This window comes from Aedes aegypti, chromosome 3 (genome assembly GCF_002204515.2).
Source record: "Aedes aegypti strain LVP_AGWG chromosome 3, AaegL5.0 Primary Assembly, whole genome shotgun sequence".
Lineage (NCBI taxonomy): Eukaryota > Metazoa > Arthropoda > Insecta > Diptera > Culicidae > Aedes > Aedes aegypti.
This window is the reverse complement of record NC_035109.1, coordinates 160,050,818-160,071,183: the sequence shown is the minus strand read 5'-3', so window position 1 is coordinate 160,071,183 and position 20,366 is coordinate 160,050,818. Positions and strand designations below refer to the sequence as shown.

At 40.4% G+C, this 20,366-nt stretch overlaps 1 protein-coding gene across 2 annotated transcripts in view; it reads left to right on the top strand.

Annotated features, from left to right (window-relative positions):
* The window catches only part of LOC5566724 (bifunctional 3'-phosphoadenosine 5'-phosphosulfate synthase), a 65,255-nt gene that overhangs the window by 43,407 nt on the left and 1,482 nt on the right, over positions 1 to 20,366 (top strand). For both annotated transcript variants that reach the window (XM_021850190.1, XM_021850191.1), the window contains exon 2: positions 16,542 to 18,024. In XM_021850190.1, the coding sequence (XP_021705882.1) occupies positions 16,542 to 18,024 (1,483 nt within the window). The remainder of the gene's footprint in view (positions 1 to 16,541; positions 18,025 to 20,366) is intronic.

The following is a 20,366-nucleotide window of genomic DNA, read 5'->3' as shown; positions in this document are numbered from 1 at the left end:
ACAATTGGTATTTATTGTTATCCAAGTCTCTAAAATGTCTCTATTTTTGATGGAAGGTCTTTGAAGTCTCTATTGTAACCAAAAAGGTCTCTATAGTCTCAGCCTGGAGGTTTCTCCAGGGATTTCATCTAAAATACTATCAAGAACTAAACAGGGTACTCTCCAAAAATTCTTCCAGAAATTCCTCTACCAATTCTATCAGTAATTTTTCAGAGGATGCTTAAAGGAATTTCTCCAGAGTTTGCTTCAGGAAATCCTTGCGCACCTACAGTAATTTTCTAAGATATTATTTTGAACAATTTTCCAAAGACTATTCTAGGACTTCCTCCACTAACTTTTCAGATTCTGCAGTCATTACTCTAAGAGATCTTCCAAAGCTTTCCACAGATTTTTTTCAGGTAAACCCGCAAAGGTTGATTTTAGATTAGAGTTTTTGGTAAAATTCGTTCGTGGATTTTTTCACGAAACTCGAAAAATTTTCTACGCTATTTCATCTACGGTCATTCCAAAGAATTGCTCCTAAAATTTCTCGACGGGTTATCCGCGTGAATATATTAAGAACATTTCAAACAATTTCCTCAATTCGACCTGTGTTTCATTATTAAGTTTGCCTAGACTTTTTTCTAAGTATTTCTCCAGCATTTTATCCAAGGATTACTGGAGTTACTGGAGAATACATCACGATTTTCTTTGAAATCGTAAAGAATTTCTGAAGGACAATTTTGTAGAAATTCCTGAGAAATCATTGGAGACATCTAGAGTAATTTCTGGTTGAATATTCCTACATGTTTTAAACGGGAGTCTTGAAGGATGTCCTAGGAAAATCGATGGAAGAATCACCGGATTTCATTCTAGAGGACTTAGGGCTTTATTGAACGAAAAAAAACCTCAGAAATAATATATGAAGGAATTCTTGTTGGAAAAAAGATGTAATGTGTAATCATATGTATGTAACTATTGTATTGTATTTATCTGATTCAGTTTGTCTTAAGTTCGTCGAAAATCAATGGAGCTATGGATCTACCTTGGGAAAGAGAGGATTAATTTAGAACTCTTGAACATTTTCAAATGAAATGTAACAATTCATAATTTATCTTGATTGCCACATTTAAATGATACACAAATCGGGCGTGAACAACCGTAGGCTGGATTATCCGTGTTTCCATTATTCGCAAAAAAATGGATCGAAAAGTTTAAAGGATTATTTGTATTAATTTAGATGAGAATATACCTTATCACATATGTAGCAGATGATGACTTTTGCAATAACACAATTCAATCAATTTGAGATGTTTTAAAGAAATTGGCTTTTTTGCAGGTAAGAACTGTATAATTACTTGCGAAAACATCGGTAAACTTAGTTTTTATTTAAACATATTGTCACAAATCCAAATAAAACTTTTGCGCCCATGAAGCTGTCTTAGGTCTTGAAAATGAATGGTGCATAGTATTTTTTTTTGCACAAGAACGTTGTAGTTAAAAAAACGTTCAAGAAGAAGCATACTGATCCATTTGAAAGTTCCGTTCTTCATTATAGAACGAAGCCACACTTCAAAATTTGAAGAGCACAAGACTTCAGAACCAAACAGCGCTCCGCGTTGAAAATTTATCCCTTTGGTCACCACCAGCAGGCAAGCAGTTTGATTGATTTTCAACGCGAACTGTTGGCAAATTCTCCAGTCTTGTGCACTTGAATTTTCAAAATTTGGCTTCGTTTTATAATCACCTTCACGATCATGAACAGAGCTCTTACGAACGAAATAAAAGACTCCATCATTGGAAAATATAATTAATTTGAATAAAACTTAAACTTTGGCATTGTTAGCACCTTCATAATGGATTATTGTATATTGGAATAGTTTAAGCATGCGTTAAAAAATGTCTTAAAGTGTATGAATTGCTATTAAATTGAAAACATTTTAAAATATGTTATTATTTTGTTGTAGCCATTCAAAATTAGAGTATTTCTTGAACCTGGAATTATTTTCTGATTCCTGGAAAAACCTGGAAATATCAGGGAATTTCATTTCGGCAAACGAGTAGACACCCTGAATAAATTTAATTCGGAGATATTTGTTCAATTAATTATGAAAGAAATCGTTTTTAGGGGAATTGGAGCAAAAATAGCCAAAAATCTATATGCTCCCACTATCTCCTATCAATGAGGCTAACGGCAATCGATCATTTAGATCAATATCGTTTACCCAAACTATCGCACATCGTTTGGAAATGTTTGGAATTTGTGATATAAGAAGGTAAATTATTCACAATATGTTGCATAGAGCATAAATAATGATCATACATATTCTAAAAATATTAATACAACTTATTTCTGCAAGCTATATTCATGATTATCAGACTATTTTAAAATTTATTTCAATATAAAAACACGTTGAAAAAATTTAAAACAAAAATTCCTCTCAAAAAATATTTCATTGTACATTTGGCCCCATAATCCCCTAAATTTCCATTTTTTATAACGTTATCTGTGTATTCAACAATGTAATGGACTAGAAATGATGGATTTCATGGGAAATAATCTCCACAATAAAACAGTTTTACTCAAAACAACATGAAAATCTAAAATTTTCAAGGAATTGGTGCAAAACGGGCACCATAGCTTATCCCAGAGTGGCCCCACATGCATGAAACCATCACCAATCGATTCCTGAGAAAATTTCCTTTCGAATCAGCTATAAAACTTATTTTTTATCTCTCTATTGTGGAATTTATCAATTTTTTCCACCTTTGGGTTCGGAATTCCCCAATGTGCAATGTGGGGAAGGGGGAGGAATTGATGATGCATTATACTGGCTCCCACGTAGACCGTATATACCACTGCATCTAAGCCAGTTCATGCGGGAGTGTATGGATTGGGGAAAGGCATGGAAGAGAGGTTTGCTTTTGTGGTTAACAGACTGCCTATGTATCAGGCGTAAGGAAAGGCATGCGCGTGGAAGAATGGAAGCGTTAGTTAGGGAAACGGTTTCTTGTCCGTCTCTGGTTCTAGCGTTTGCTATGAACGAATAGTTTGGGTGTGATATATTTAGAATGGAAGATAGAAGCAAGTGAGAGATATACAACTACAAAGTACGAGGAAAGGGACGGGCCTGGGATTGAACCCATGACCTTCTGCTTATGAAGCAGAAGCAGTAGCCATCAGACCACCAACCCCGGGATTATATAAAACACATTTTTGCAGTGCATACAAACTGTGGCGTTTTCATGTCTAAATGTAAACAAACAGTAGCTGTTAGAAGTTTCACTCTGATACAATCTACCAAAAAATGTGAAACGATAAAATTTCATACAAGTGTAGCCACAAATGTTTCTTATAGTTTAAGCTGAATTGTCTCCGTACGTTGACTTCAGTAAGTTTTGCATCAATCACAATGCAAAATTTATTAGAAAATGTAGAATTGCAAAGAAAATCAACCTTTTTTGTAAACCATTGCAAGTCCTCTATTGCCGGACACCTCGTGTCCTCTATGACTGGACAGTGAAAATGTTAATCTAGTAACTAGGATCTAATTAGTAATTTGCTTTTTCATAAATGTAGGGTACAAAAAACGAACAGCAACAAAAATAAAGCATAAACAACAAAACTCTCGGTCCTTGGAGGCCTTATAAAGTGCTGTAAACATGATGCTTTTAAGGCAAATGAGCGCACGATAAGCAGCCACAAGATATGATGTACAGTCATCTCTCCATAATTCGATAATGAAGGGATCATCGAGTTAGGGAGATATCGTGTAACAGCATACTAAAGCAGTGCAAATATGCGATTCAAGCGACCATCGAGGTAGCCATGAACACCAAATTTTACTATGGTTCTCTAACTAGATATTGAGATACGGAGGTCGAGTAAGAGAGAGTTGACTGTACCTAAGAGCACACTTCAACCTTCGAGCTGACAAAGAAATTGTGAAGAACTATACTGCCCATAAAGGCATAACTGTCCCATATGGAATTAGTAGGCATTGAAAAAACAGCGCTCAAAGTTTGAAGTTTGCATTTTCATACAAATGTTTATAATTTTATATTAATTTTTTGAATGCAATATTCATTTAGTTTCAATCCATAGAATACTCAATTTGCTAATATTGATCAGTAAAAATATAAAGTTGAACATAATTCCAGTTTTGCAGTTGCTATTGGGGTTCAAAGTTCATATAGAGACTGTTATGCCCCAAGCACAATATGAGCGGCAGCACGGTACAACGGCAAAACGGCAAGCCCATCTTGAGCTACATTCTACTTGTCAAGTCAATGTTGAAAAGGATTGAGTCAACACTGGATTGATGAGTAAAGTGTAGATCAAGATGGACATGCCGTTTTGCCGTTGTGCCGCGTTGCCGTTCACATTGTGCTTGGGGCCTTATGCCTTTATTTTTCAATATGGGACTGCACAAACTTAATATTTTTCCACAACATTTTCAAATAAAGTGTATAAATTTTCATATGCCAAGTGAAGTGCATATTAAAACATGAATGTTGCGATGAAAAAAGGTGTTGGTTCGCAAATCTATATGGGACAGTTATGCTTTTATGGGCAGTATAAACGCGTTGGATTCTCGAAGACATTTTCATCTGAATAAACGCTTATGCAACATAGACGACGACATATGGCGAATCGATCTATGGCTGATCTATGATCTCCCTGGAACTGATCTATGATCTCGCTAATATGCTTCATACGCCGTACATCATGTAAAGATTGAACCCACAAGGCATGTGCTGATGGTGAAAATCATAGTGTCCGAGCATAGAGGACATAGTGTCCGGCCATAGAGGACACATTTCAGTGCACACCATTTTTGGTACATAATGTAACCCATCATAAAAATGAATTGTAAAGGTTTATTTTTGTTCTAATGTGAGTTTTTACTTAAAATAATGTGATTTTTTTATACTGTACAAAAATTAACGGTAAAACTACTGTAGATTTTAAAATATTACCAAAAAAAAAAAAACAAAAAGTGTCCGGGCATAGAGGACTTCCCCCTAATTTTTACACCAAATGACTTTTTTCCGCATATAGTTTACAATCTATTATCACATTCACTATTTTGAACCAATCAAGCAGTAAAACTAATACATATTCGTTAATGAACCAAGTCTGAAAAGTTTATCGGAAACTTCACAACAAGAACTTGAACAACGCACGAAGAATGCAAAACTGAAGTTGCGAATTTGTTTTCATTTTTATTATTTTTTTGTAAAGCTTACTAGATGGAAAATTATTGTAAAATGATGAAATTAGTTTAAATCTAAAGGTACGGGCAAATATAACTAGATTTTTATTTAATTTAATCGTTAAATCAATATGTACCGATTGAGTGTCCGGATATTGATCCCGTCCGGGTTTCGATTCACCACGGTATGTGATCCCAACACTTTTGGGCATTGCATTTGTGTGCTTGGACACTCGTGCAGCACACAATCGGTCGCTAATGTTTGACAACCGATCCTGAAGATAGGTTCTGTGGTTCAGTTGTCGAGTGTAATGCTATACATTCAAAGTAGGAAGCCCCAATATACATTTTGCTCTGGTGGGATAAAACCCATTCCAAGGAAAACGTATAAATGACTGTCGCATGCTATCTTATAGCAGGTGACAAAGTATTGTATTTTGCCATGTAAGATCATTTGAAGTTTTGATAAATCATGCCTTAAATTCCATGCAAATATTGATGTTACCAGTGTTTTATACGACCTGTAGCTCAAAATAGTGACGTGCTGGAAATTTTCTAAGAACGTCATCAGATTCAGCAAACCTAAATCTACTAGAAACACATAATTTGATCCTTGAGACATGCAAAAATGTATTTTTTGTTACGTTGTGTTATAAATCCAAACTACATATAATGTAAACAAAAATGGTAGACATTTATACATATTACAACAACGATCAATTTTAGAAAAATACCATTTTTAAGTTAAGGAATGCTCAAAACACTTATTGAAAAAATTATCAGTCCGACTGCCACGTGATTTTTCATCACCAGAATCGCTAAATATGCAGATGGTAAGACAAGCGAAGTTTTTCTATAAGCGTTCTACAATTACAACAACGAGTGCTTTGCGAAGATCCAAGCAGTCCGATTCATTTTCTCGCGTTCAGAGTGTTTTTTCGCTGGCTTCGTTCGCTTGCCCAGTGCTTTGCGAAGGCAGTCCGATTCATTTTCTCGCGCTCGGAGTGTTTTTTCGCTGGCTTCGTTCGTTTTCCCAGTGCTTTGCGAAGGCAGTCCTATTCATTTTCGCGCGCTCGGAGTGTTTTTTCGCTGGCTTCGTTCGTTTTCCCAGTGCTTTGCGAAGGCAGTCCGATTCATTTTCGCTCGTTCGGAGTGTTTTTTTCGCTGGCTTCGTTCGTTTGCCCAGTGCTTTGCGAAGGCAGTCCGATTCATTTTCGCGCGCTCGGAGTGTTTTTTCGCTGGCTTCGTTCGTTTTCCCAGTGCTTTGCGAAGGCAGTCCGATTCATTTTCGCTCGTTCGGAGTGTTTTATCGCTGGCTTCGTTCGCTTGCCCAGTGCATTGCGAAGATCCAAGCAGTCCGATTCATTTTCTCGCGTTCAGAGTGTTTTTTCGCTGGCTTCGTTCGCTTGCCCAGTGCGTTGCAAAGACCCAAGTAGTCCGATTCATTTTCGCGCGTTCGGAGTGTTTTTTCGCTGGCTTCGTTCGTTTTCCCAGTGCTTTGCGAAGGCAGTCCGATTCATTTTCTCGCGCTCGGAGTGTTTTTTCGCTGGCTTCGTTCGTTTTCCCAGTGCTTTGCGAAGGCAGTCCGATTCATTTTCGCGCGCTCGGAGTGTTTTTTCGCTGGCTTCGTTCGTTTGCCCAGTGCTTTGCGAAGGCAGTCCGATTCATTTTCGCGCGCTCGGAGTGTTTTTTCGCTGGCTTCGTTCGTTTGCCCAGTGCTTTGCGAAGGCAGTCCGATTCATTTTCGCGCGCTCGGAGTGTTTTTTCGCTGGCTTCGTTCGTTTTCCCAGTGCTTTGCGAAGGCAGTCCGATTCATTTTCGCTCGTTCGGAGTGTTTTTTTCGCTGGCTTCGTTCGTTTGCCCAGTGCTTTGCGAAGGCAGTCCGATTCATTTTCGCGCATTCAGAGTGTTTTTTTCGCTGGCTTCGTTCGTTTGCCCAGTGCTTTGCGAAGGCAGTCCGATTCATTTTCGCGCGCTCGGAGTGTTTTTTCGCTGGCTTCGTTCGTTTTCCCAGTGCTTTGCGAAGGCAGTCCGATTCATTTTCGCTCGTTCGGAGTGTTTTATCGCTGGCTTCGTTCGCTTGCCCAGTGCATTGCGAAGATCCAAGCAGTCCGATTCATTTTCTCGCGTTCAGAGTGTTTTTTCGCTGGCTTCGTTCGCTTGCCCAGTGCGTTGCAAAGACCCAAGTAGTCCGATTCATTTTCGCGCGTTCGGAGTGTTTTTTCGCTGGCTTCGTTCGTTTGCCCAGTGCTTTGCGAAGGCAGTCCGATTCATTTTCTCGCGCTCGGAGTGTTTTTTCGCTGGCTTCGTTCGTTTTCCCAGTGCTTTGCGAAGGCAGTCCGATTCATTTTCGCGCGCTCGGAGTGTTTTTTCGCTGGCTTCGTTCGTTTGCCCAGTGCTTTGCGAAGGCAGTCCGATTCATTTTCGCGCGCTCGGAGTGTTTTTTCGCTGGCTTCGTTCGTTTTCCCAGTGCTTTGCGAAGGCAGTCCGATTCATTTTCGCTCGTTCGGAGTGTTTTTTTCGCTGGCTTCGTTCGTTTGCCCAGTGCTTTGCGAAGGCAGTCCGATTCATTTTCGCGCATTCAGAGTGTTTTTTTCGCTGGCTTCGTTCGTTTGCCCAGTGCTTTGCGAAGGCAGTCCGATTCATTTTCGCGCGCTCGGAGTGTTTTTTCGCTGGCTTCGTTCGTTTTCCCAGTGCTTTGCGAAGGCAGTCCGATTCATTTTCGCTCGTTCGGAGTGTTTTATCGCTGGCTTCGTTCGCTTGCCCAGTGCATTGCGAAGATCCAAGCAGTCCGATTCATTTTCTCGCGTTCAGAGTGTTTTTTCGCTGGCTTCGTTCGCTTGCCCAGTGCGTTGCAAAGACCCAAGTAGTCCGATTCATTTTCGCGCGTTCGGAGTGTTTTTTCGCTGGCTTCGTTCGTTTGCCCAGTGCTTTGCGAAGGCAGTCCGATTCATTTTCTCGCGCTCGGAGTGTTTTTTCGCTGGCTTCGTTCGTTTTCCCAGTGCTTTGCGAAGGCAGTCCGATTCATTTTCGCGCATTCAGAGTGTTTTTTTCGCTGGCTTCGTTCGTTTGCCTAGTGCTTTGCGAAGGCAGTCCGATTCATTTTCGCGCGCTCGGAGTGTTTTTTCGCTGGCTTCGTTCGTTTGCCCAGTGCTTTGCGAAGGCAGTCCGATTCATTTTCGCGCGTTCGGAGTGTTTTTTCGCTGGCTTCGTTCGTTTTCCCAGTGCTTTGCGAAGGCAGTCCGATTCATTTTCGCGCATTCAGAGTGTTTTTTTCGCTGGCTTCGTTCGTTTGCCCAGTGCTTTGCGAAGGCAGTCCGATTCATTTTCGCGCGCTCGGAGTGTTTTTTCGCTGGCTTCATTCGTTTGCCCAGTGCTTTGCGAAGGCAGTCCGATTCATTTTCGCTCGTTCGGAGTGTTTTATCGCTGGCTTCGTTCGCTTGCCCAGTGCATTGCGAAGATCCAAGCAGTCCAATTCATTTTCTCGCGTTCAGAGTGTTTTTTCGCTGGCTTCGTTCGCTTGCCCAGTGCTTTGCAAAGACCCAAGCAGTCCGATTCATTTTCGCGCGTTCGGAGTGTTTTTTCGCAGGCTTCGTTCGTTTTCCCAGTGCTTTGCGAAGGCAATCCGATTCATTTTCGCGCGCTGGGAGTGTTTTTTCGCTGGCTTCGTTCGTTTGCCCAGTGCTTTGCGAAGGCAGTCCGATTCATTTTCGCGCGCTCGGAGTCTTTTTTCGCTGGCTTCGTTCGTTTTCCCAGTGCTTTGCGAAGGCAATCCGATTCATTTTCGCGCGTTCGGAATGTTTTTTCGCTGGCTTCGTTCGCTTGCCCAGTGGTTTGCGAAGACCCAAGTGTCAACACCAAGCAGTCCGATTCAGTTTCGCGCGTTCGGAGTGTTTTTTCGCTGGCTTTGTTCGTTTTCCCAGTGCTTTGCTTTTTTTCAGTTAGCACTTTATTTGCGCGCCATCGGAGTTATTTTATATTCCTGGTTATACGTGTTGACGCTGCGATTGTAACTGTTCAGTCGAGGACGGATTACCAATTGGTGAGCTCGTTTCATGCTTGTAATAACACATTTGTATCATAACATGTATTTTTATGAATTTGTTGAACAAACTATGAATAGTTCGTCACTTTAAGTGTTGACATAAGCGCTTATTCATGTTTTATAAGATTTCGAGATTCAAACCTTTGAATAGTTCGATGTTTAAGATGTCGACACATTGATAGATAACTTTTTAAACAGAGGTTACATGAATCGCATCACTTACCAAGGTGAATCCTGATCATGTAGCTTTGAAGCCCTCCCACTAACAAAACTCCTTCCCGTGGCAACCATGAAGATGCAGAGGTATACTCGGTCTTTAGTAACAATGGATGTTACACTAACATTCCTTCCCTTCCCCGATGACCGTAAGGACGTGGCCGGCGCCGTTATTGACATTACTAATTTCAGAGTCCTTGAAAATGTACATTGAAGATGATATGCTACTCCCAAGCTACATCTGTTGGTTCCCTGTACAATTTCGATGATTCTTTTCAATCACGGAGTAGCAACTACGAATTGTACGGTCATCAATGCTCATGCTCATGCTCATGCGTTCTACAATCACAACAACGTGATTCCTGATGTGTCAAAATGATGATTCCAAATACAGGGCTGATATCGGTCAAACAGCAAAATAATAGTGACTTTAGTAATAAAAAAGTGACTTCAAAACTACAATTATTAGTTATTAAATAGACTAGAAATTAAAATACGTTCTACAGTCGCCTCTCCACATATCGATATTGAAGGGACCATCGAGATAGGGAGAGATCGAGACAAAGAACATTAATTTAATGAACACTAGATTGAAAATCACTCCGTCACTAGGAAAATAATAAACAAACAAACTTTGTTTCGAGTTTCCGAATTGTTCTGAATCACATAAATCTGGTCTAGTAACCTTCGATAATGTTCATATCGAAATATGGAGAGAAAATTGGGAACAAACAATCAACAGGAACACATCGAGATATGGAGATATCGAGATAAGGAGGATATCGAGAATGGAGAGAGAAATTGTATGCAGAGTGAAGGGACCGTAGTAATCATCGACATAGGGAGAGATATCGAAATGTAGAACATCGAGATGTAGAGAGTCGACTGTATATGGATATTCATCAATGTACATATTGGGTAAATTTAGAATGAAGAAAATAGCAATAATTATTAGAAATGTTTCCTAACATTTATCTGCTCAGGATAAGACTTGAATGCTATAAATATAAATGGTAAAAAAGATGGCACATTGGAAATTTAACTTCATTAAAAAAATGGATGCATTTCAAAACATTCTGAAGAGAAATCCTGGACGAATCCAAAATTTGAAACATGCTAATAAATAGAAACTCAGGCAAAATTTGTGGCTGAGTTTCTATAAAATTAAACCTTAAGAACAAAATAAACACTAATTACACTAATGTCTACGATCCTATAAATGACTATTTTTGCATATTGTTCCCCCTATTTTTGCATATTGTTTATTCAGCAGGTCTGTCAGATATTGTTCCTGTTTTTTAATATTTCGGACAGCAAACTCAGTTTAAAGTCGCTCTCTAAGTTTTGCCAGTATTTTCTCCAAAAATTTCCTCAGATTTTTTTTTTTAATTTTCCGTTGGAAATGTCTGCGAAATATTCCTGTCCTGAGTTCTTCCAGAAAGCTAGCCAGGCTTACTTATTTTTCTTGACACTTTGATTTCCAACCTCCCTTTCCCGAGCAGCCTAGATAGCCGCGTAGTGTCGGTAGCGGTTGTTTCAACTGGCTAAGAATTAACACTACGGACTGCCTGTTCCGGTGGTAAAAGTCCACCTCACAGGTGACCCCTAATTTATGGTGTGATGCGTACCGTGCCTAAGAATGAATGGTTAGGGGGGTCTAAATAAAACCTAACCGCAAACGGAGCCTGTGGGGTACCAGGGCGCCCTCCACAGTATTGAGTCCTTCCTGTGCTACCCGGAGCAATGGTGCAGGTGACCTTGTGTTTCTCCGAGATAATCGGCTGCCCTTCTTCAGTCTCTATCTTGAGGCTTAATAAGGGTGGGATTATGAATATGTTGACATTTAATTTAAATTATCACCTATATGGATTCGCATTATGCGTTTTACACAGTGTATTCTGTGCTCTTTCGCCTTTGGCGATTTTAAATAGATACCGATCTGGTTTTTTCGTTGCTGGTCTTTTTCGTGCTGAGATTGAAAAAAGCTTAATCCTGCCTAGTTTGGGTAGTGGCTACGGTTAGGTTAGCTCAGATCAATCTTCAGCATAAAAGAACAGCAACGATCAATCTTTGCAGACTCATGCAAAATGGTGCAGCCCAAGTGGCGCTAGTTCAAGAACCCTACTTTCGTAGAGGGAACTTATATCTAGGTAACCTTGTGGACCCAGTTTTTGCTACTTTTAGCAAGCTTGAAATGGCAAACTCGCGCTCCATGCCCCGCGCATGCGTGCTCGTTAATAAAGCAATCGTTGCTACACTGATTTCTGAGTTAACTACCAGAGATGTATGTGCTGTCACAATCGATGTTTCTGTTGGTGACCTCAACAGGAAATACGTCTATTGTTCGGTATATTTACCACATGATGAACCATCCCCAACGGATGACTTCAAACGAGTTGTCGTACACTGCGTAACAAAAGGCCTTCCGCTGATTGTGGGCAGTGATGCCAATGCTCATCACATCATCTGGGGCAGCTCAGATATCAATTTGAGAGGCTCCAGTCTGATGGAATACTTAAGTAGTACAGACCTTGGATTACTTAACATAGGCAATCGCCCAACCTTCATGGTTTCTAATAGAGAAGAAGTGTTAGACATAACGCTCTGCTCGAATAGAATCAGTCACGAGTTGACGAATTGGCATGTATCAGATGAGGAATCATTATCTGATCATCGCTACATCTTCTTTGAACATTCAAATGTAACTGCGCAGACTTTGCGTTTTAGGAATCCCCGGTCAACAAACTGGGAACTCTACATTGAATTGGTTGCGACCAAATTTCATGGATATTCTCCGTCCATTGAAAATCCAAGTGATCTGGATGATGCCGTTGATACTACAACATCCTACATTATGGAAGCTTTTGAAGAAGCATGTCCTCTGCGGTCTGTAAAGACTACAAGAGGGACCCCATGGTGGAATTCCGATCTGACTAGACTCAGGAAACAATGTAGAAGGAGTTGGAACAGACGCCGTTCAGCTGGATCAGAGTCGTTCAAGTCAGCTCGCAAGGCTTACAAGAAGGCTCTTCGTTCTGCTGAACGATCCGGCTGGAAAAACCTTTGTACAAATGTTTCCAGTTTGAGTGAAGTCAGTCGGTTGAACAAAATTCTTGCAAAATCTAAGGATTTACAAGTGAACGAAATTCGCTTACCTAATGGTGACTTTACTTCTTCCGATGAAGAAGTTTTAGAATGTTTATTCAATACACACTTCCCCGGATGTGTGGACATAGCATCTACGGATGAACCAAATGTCTTTTCATGTAGTTACGAGTCTCTGGCCTCGGCTCGCAGTATCGTAACTACTGAATCGATTCAATGGGCACTTAATAGTTTTGCTCCTTTCAAATCTCCAGGAGCGGATGGGATTTATCCTGTTCTGCTCCAAAAGGGATTTGAGTCTATCAAACATGTTTTGAAAAAGCTACTTGTAAGCAGTTTTGCTACCGGGTACATTCCCAAATCCTGGCGTGATATTACTGTAAAGTTTATCCCAAAAGGAGGACGTGCGTCGTATGAGGAAGCGAAGAGTTTTAGACCAATCAGTCTGACCTCTTTTCTTCTGAAATGTCTGGAACGCATTATCGATCATCACATCCGTGATGTTTATTTGGCAAACATGCCTCTTCATGTGAATCAACATGCTTACCAATCTGGAAAGTCCACTGTGACTCTTTTACACAAAGTTGTATACGATATCGAGAAAGCATTCGCTCAGAAGCAATCGTGCTTGGGTGTTTTCTTGGATATTGAGGGTGCCTTTGATAACGTGTCTTTCGATGCCATATTGGAAGCCGCACGAAACCATGGGCTACCTACAATGATTACCAATTGGATTCATCAAATGCTAAAAAACCGACATCTCTTCTCGACATTGCGTCAAGCAGCGATTCGAAAATTGAGTGTTTGCGGATGCCCCCAAGGGGGAGTCTTGTCACCACTTTTGTGGAATCTCGTAGCAGATACGCTATTGAGGCAACTCAATAATTGCGGTTTTCCAACTTATGGATTTGCCGACGACTATCTAGCTCTGATAGTTGGTATGTGCATAAGCACCCTATTCGACCTGATGCAAAGTGCTCTTCAGGTAGTCGAGAGTTGGTGTCGCCAATATGGCCTTTCGGTTAACCCGAATAAAACATCTATTCTTCTTTTTACGGAAAGACGAAACCGCGATGGAATTCGACCTTTACGTCTTTTTGGCACTGAGATTAATGTGACTGATCAAGTAAAGTATGTCGGAGTCATTCTAGATTCCAAACTTTTATGGACAGCTCACATTGATTTCAGAGTCAAAAAAGCTTGTATGGCCTTCGGTCAATGCCGGCGAACCTTTGGTAAAACTTGGGGCCTCAAACCCAAATATATCAAATGGATTTACACAACAGTTGTTCGACCAATATTGGCATATGGATGTCTTGTGTGGTGGCAAAAGGGCGAAGTGAGAACAATCCAATCAAAATTGGGTCATCTCCAGAGGATGTGCTTGATGGCGATGTCTGGTGCGTTCTCTACAACTCCCACAGCAGCGCTTGAGGCCATTTTCGACGTTGCGCCACTACACATATATCTTAAACAAGAAGCACTTTCTTGCTCTTACCGTTTATGGGTACTGGATCTACTGGAGAAAAATCCAGTGAATCGTAGATCTACACACACTTCGTTGTTTCCACTTTTGGTGAATTGGGATAAAATTGTCCTTGCTCCAAGTGATCTCACAATTGCTTGTAACTTTCCTTACAGGACATTTATCACACAATTCCCTTCACGGGAAGAGTGGACGTCTGGCTATTTGGAAAGAAGTATATCAAACAATATAGTATGTTACACTGATGGCTCCCTTCTTGAAGGAAGAGCTGGTGCAGGAGTATATTCTCGTGAGCTAAGGCTGAATCACTTTTACTCACTTGGTAGAAACTGCACCGTTTTTCAGGCGGAAATATTTGCTCTTATGTGTGGAGTGCAATCAGCACTTCAACAGCGCGTAATGGGTAAAGTCATATACTTCTGTTCAGATAGTCAGGCTGCTATAAAAGCTCTCGCTTCGGCCAACTCAAGGTCGAAGCTTGTTATCGCATGTCGAACTCAAATTGAGGAACTGAATTCAGTCAACTCTGTAAACCTTGTATGGGTACCTGGCCATTCTTCCATCGCTGGAAATGAATTGGCTGATGAGCTAGCTCGCGATGGAGCATCGCATGACTTCATTGGCCCTGAGCCGGCTATTCCAATTTCGAAGTGCTGGGTGAAGCTTCAGATAAACTCTTGGGCGGCAACTCAGCACAAGCAATATTGGAATAGTTTGGAGTCGTGTCGTCAAACAAAATTGTATATTACTGAGCCATCTCCAAAGGTGGCGAAGTATTTAACAAATCTATCAAAGCAGAATTGCAGTCTCTTGGTCAGAGCGTTGACAGGCCACTGCCGACTCAACTATCACATGGCAAATATTCAGCGTGCTGACTCATTTGTGTGTGATAGTTGTGACTCCGATTATGGAACTTCGTATCACCTGATATGTAACTGTCCAGTTTTTGCGCAAATGCGATTCCAATTACTTGGTAAACACTTATTAAGTGAAACTGAATACAGAAGCCTGAATCTTCAGGACATCCTGTTATTCTTAACCCGCTGTGGTAATGAGCTATAGGCTCTCTTTACGCTCATGCGTTTTGCAGTGCCCTTTTTAGGGCGCGTTCGAACCCATTGTGGTATGGAGCTACATGCTCTCATTTCGCTTATGCGATCTTCCCTCTTCAAGGGACCCCACTCCTATTTCCTCCCATTTTTCTCTTCCCTTTCCTCTCCCATCGGGTAGATGATGAAATAGGCTCAAATATGGCGATGGCACAAATCTCCCAACTGGTGGGGAACGTGCCTTTGGAGCCGGCCTTCTGATACCTGATATTGTTTATTCAGCAGGTCTGTCAGATATTGTTCCTGTTTTTTAATATTTCGGACAGCAAACTCAGTTTAAAGTCGCTCTCTAAGTTTTGCCAGTATTTTCTCCAAAAATTTCCTCAGATTTTTTTTTTAATTTTCCGTTGGAAATGTCTGCGAAATATTCCTGTCCTGAGTTCTTCCAGAAAGCTAGCCAGGCTTACTTATTTTTCTTGACACTTTGATTTCCAAATCATACTATATTTGTCTTTATATATAACAAATATCTATTTCTTGTTGTTTTAGTATGAAAAGCTGAACCAGCCTTAAGGTGATTATAGAACGAAGCCACACTTCAAATTTTCAAGAGCACAAGACTTGAGAACGAGACAGCGTTCCGCGTAGAAAATCTATCCCATTGGTCACCACCAGCAAGCAAGCAATTTGATTGGTTTTCAACACGAACTGTTGTTAGATTCTCTCGTCTTGTGCACTTGAAAATTCAAAGTTTGGCTTCGTTTCATAATCACCTTAAAATCCATTATCGTCAGATCACGAAAATAGTAACTTTAGCGACAATTTTTCTTAAAAAGGAGACTAGTGATTTTTTCTTGAAAATAATGACGTCAGAATGCAGACCAGTGTGGGGAAGGGGGAGGAATTGATGTTGCACTTATACTGGCCCACTGTAGACCGTGGAGTCCGACTGCATCTACGCCAGTTCATGCGGGAGTGTATGGATTGGGGGAAAGGCATGGCAGAGAGGTTTGCTTCTGTGGTTAGCAGACTTGCGCGTGGAAGATTAGAAGCGTTAGGGAAACGGTTTCTTGTTCGTCTCTGGTTCTAACGTTTGCTATGAACGAATAGTTTGAGTGTGATAGATTAAGAATGAAAGATAGAAGCAAGTGAGAGGATATACAACTACAAAGTACGAGAAAACGAACGGGCTTGGGATTCAACCCATGACCTTCTGCTTATGGAGCAGAAGCGGTAGCCATTAGACCACCAACCCCGTTTATGTTCAATAGACATTGTTTATGGCGAAAAACGATAACATGCATAGTTCATGTATGATTTCTCAATACCGAAAATATCGTTAAAACTCTAAGCGGAATGTATTTCTATAGCGAAATCTTCTTCTGTAATAATCTCACTCAAGCAGATCCAAAATATTGAAACCAGTTTGTTCTCTTTCTTTGCAGTGCCTACAAGTAGCCACCAACGTAACCGAGCAGAAGCACAACGTAACACGTGAAGTTCGTGGCAACAATCTTGGCCTGTGTCGCGGCTTTCGAGGATGCACCGTTTGGCTGACGGGACTGAGCGGGGCTGGCAAAACTTCGATCGCCTTCGAGCTAGAAGCCTTCCTCGTATCGAAAGGCATTCCCGCGTACGGTCTCGATGGGGACAACATCAGAACGGGCTTAAACAAAAATCTGGGATTCTCGCAAACGGATCGGGAGGAAAATATCCGCCGGGTGGCAGAAGTGGCGAAACTGTTTGCCGACAGTGGGGTCGTATCGATTTGCAGCTTTGTTTCCCCGTTCGCTGAAGATCGAGAAATGGCAAGAAGGATACATAAGGATGCCGATTTGAAATTTTTCGAAATACACGTGGACACTCCTTTGGAGGTGTGCGAGTCACGAGATGTAAAGGGTCTTTACAAAAAGGCTCGGGAAGGTGCCATCAAAGGGTTCACCGGGGTGACGCAAGCCTATGAGGCTCCGGAGAACCCAGATCTGTCCGTTCCCACTGAAGGACTAACGATTAAACAATCTACGTTTAAAGTAATCAAACTGCTTGAAGATGAGAATATCATACCAAAGTTCATAAAGGACGATGAACCGATCCCGGAGTTGTTCGTACCGGATGACTTGAAAGCTTCTCTCGAGGCGGAAGCAAAAACACTGCCATCGATCCAGATAACGACCGTTGAACTGCAGTGGTTGCAAGTATTAGCGGAGGGCTGGGCCCATCCATTGAAGGGTTTCATGCGGGAAAAGGAGTATCTACAAGCGTTGCACTTCAACTGCATGCTGAGTGAAGACGAGACGATGCGAGAAAATCAGTCCATTCCAATAGTATTATCGGTTAATGATGATGATAAGAACAGACTAGAGGGCGTTAGTGCTTTGTCATTGTCGTACGATGGTCGCCTTGTGGCGATAATGCGCAAACCCGAATTTTATTTCCAAAGAAAGGAAGAACGATGTGCAAGGCAGTTTGGCACGTCAAACGCAAATCATCCATACATCAAAATGATAATGGAATCTGGTCAGTATTTGGTAGGTGGAGAAATTGAGGTTCTGGAGAGGATTCGCTGGAACGATGGCATGGACAATTACCGGCTAACACCAAATGAGCTTCGTCAGAAGTTCCAAGACATCAACGCAGACGCTATATTCGCTTTCCAATTACGTAATCCTATCCACAATGGTCACGCTCTGTTGATGAGCGATTGCCGACGTCAACTGTTGGAGCGTGGCTTCAAAAATCCCGTACTACTGTTGCATCCACTAGGTGGATGGACGAAGGATGACGATGTGCCACTGCCGGTTCGAATGGCACAACATCAAGCCGTTCTGGACTCGGGAGTGCTGAAGCGGGAGCATATAATTCTAGCAATTTTTCCATCACCCATGATGTATGCCGGTCCGACCGAGGTGCAATGGCATGCTAAATCAAGTAAGTATACAGCTAACGGAAACAAGGAAACACCATACTTATCTTCACCCTTTAACGCTCATGGTGTCTGTAGAACATTATCACTTTTCGACGAATTCAACATGAATAAATTGCGTTGAATATTGTAAAGTAGTTATTGGAATAACCTTGAGGGTTCATTCATTCCATCCTGAACTGAATTACAAAGCTACAACTACAACCTCAGTTTCGATTACATTTAAGAAATTTTTGAAAATATTTGCCAACATCTAACGAATATCGGAAAATCGTTAGATTATGACACAGTATTAATATTTATGTTGCCAAAATCAAACACACTGCACTCGAAATTAATTCGTATGCATACATGCAATCTTGTAAGTGCAATCGATAACTAATCTGAAAAAAAAATGCTGAAATAATCAAATGTTCCAAAAACCTATCAAAGGTACCCTTTTCTTAGGTACCTATATAAGATATTGCAGATTACACTCTAAGTTGGATAGTCACGAAAGTCTGCCCCAGAGTAATGCAAATTTCGAAATTTTGGCTCCCCTTTGCTCAAACGATTTATATTATGGTAAATAGCATCTTCCAAAAGTTTAAAATGATTCGGAAGAAATTTGACTGTGCACACGCCATTTGAATTTTATATAAAGATTACTATGGAAAACGCCAACCTTTTGTATTCGGCCCACTATCTCTTCGTTATAATATTTTATGAAAAAGTGAACAAGCTCTGTCATGTGAAATCCTTTCAGTTACAACTTTGTCGAAAACCATACTCTGATTGGACGTCAGGATAAATTGTTATGCATCATCATAAAGTGGGTTTGCATGTAGCATGCTTCAACAACTGTAACAGTTCGACAGGCAACATTGATGCTTCTGATGGGTAGAATAGATCAAAGTAATCCAGGCTACTATGTTCTACAGCAAGAAAAAAATCTTGCTTTGAAAATAAATGAATGATTATCTCATTTAGGCTTTATTGTAAATAATAAATTATGCTTACTTCCTATAAAAATTTCACATGAGAAGAGTTTGTTCATCTTTCCATAGATTATTATGACAAGCAGTTAGAGGACTGAACACAAAAGGTTTGCCTTTTCCATAGTAAAAAAATGGGATGTGCACAACCAAATTTCTTCCAAATCACTTCAAATTTTGGGAGAATGATTTTCATTACAATTGACACCTGTTTTTGCTAAACGTAATATTTGCATCAGTCTAGTGTGTAAGCACCTTCAAAGTGCGATAACGTTATATATTACAGGTCAGTCTTACGTCAAATCGTGATGGTGTCTTCGGTACACTTATTCCTTGTCATTCACGGGACAATTGCACCGAATACGTCGCGATAATCTGACGCAAATGTGCTTTTTCACCACACTTTTTCTGCATCCCACGACTTGTGTGATAGTCCAATTTTTAAGTGCACAATAAACTCTTAAATAAATTTCATAATATTGAAAGACGAATAGGTAAGCCTGATAAAAGCATCCCCCTGTGGTAGTATTTCAAAACAATTACCTATCGCAAAATGACTTAGATAGTTCTTGCTTTTTTATCACTGTGCGAACATCATTTGTTTGTGTCGAATTAATCTTGGTGGCCACCCAGTCGGGAATGCGGGGAAATACTGACGAGTCATCATGAATGCCCAGACCCTAAAGCTATCAGTGTTTTATGGTAAATATTTGGCTTGGATTGATAAATGATCGAACAAATGTTTGACATCGCAAAGATTTTGTCAGTGTTGAAACCGATGTTTGTCTGTTGGTTTATGCCTAGCCACATATTTGCATTATTTGGCAAAGCGTGTATTGCTAGCTTAAGGTGACCACACTGCCCCGCGACCCCCTATATACAGTATTGGACAAAACATTTGCAACTTTTTCGATTTTCCATACAAAATGACCAACTTTGGTAAGCTATATCTCAGTTATTTATAGACCGATTTGAATGAAATTTTGACAGAACATCAGACATAACTTGAATTTCAATATATATTTTTGAGTAATTTTTCCAATCACAAGTTCAAAAGCAGTAACGGTTTGACTAAAGTCAATTTTTTGACGATTTTTTATAAATGACATAACTAAACATATTGAAGGAATAGCTTCATGGTATCTTCAGCAAAGTTGTAGATTTTAACGAGGTGAACAAGTTTGCTGAAGACAGTTTTTGTGTAGGGCTATCAGATTTTGAGATAAATAGTTTTGAATTTTTCGTCGAAAATTACACTTTAGATAAACCGTTATAATTTATAAACCCGTGATTGGGAAAATCACTCAAAAATATATGTTAAAATTCAAGTTATATTTGATGTTCTGTGAAAATTTCATTCAAATCGGACGATA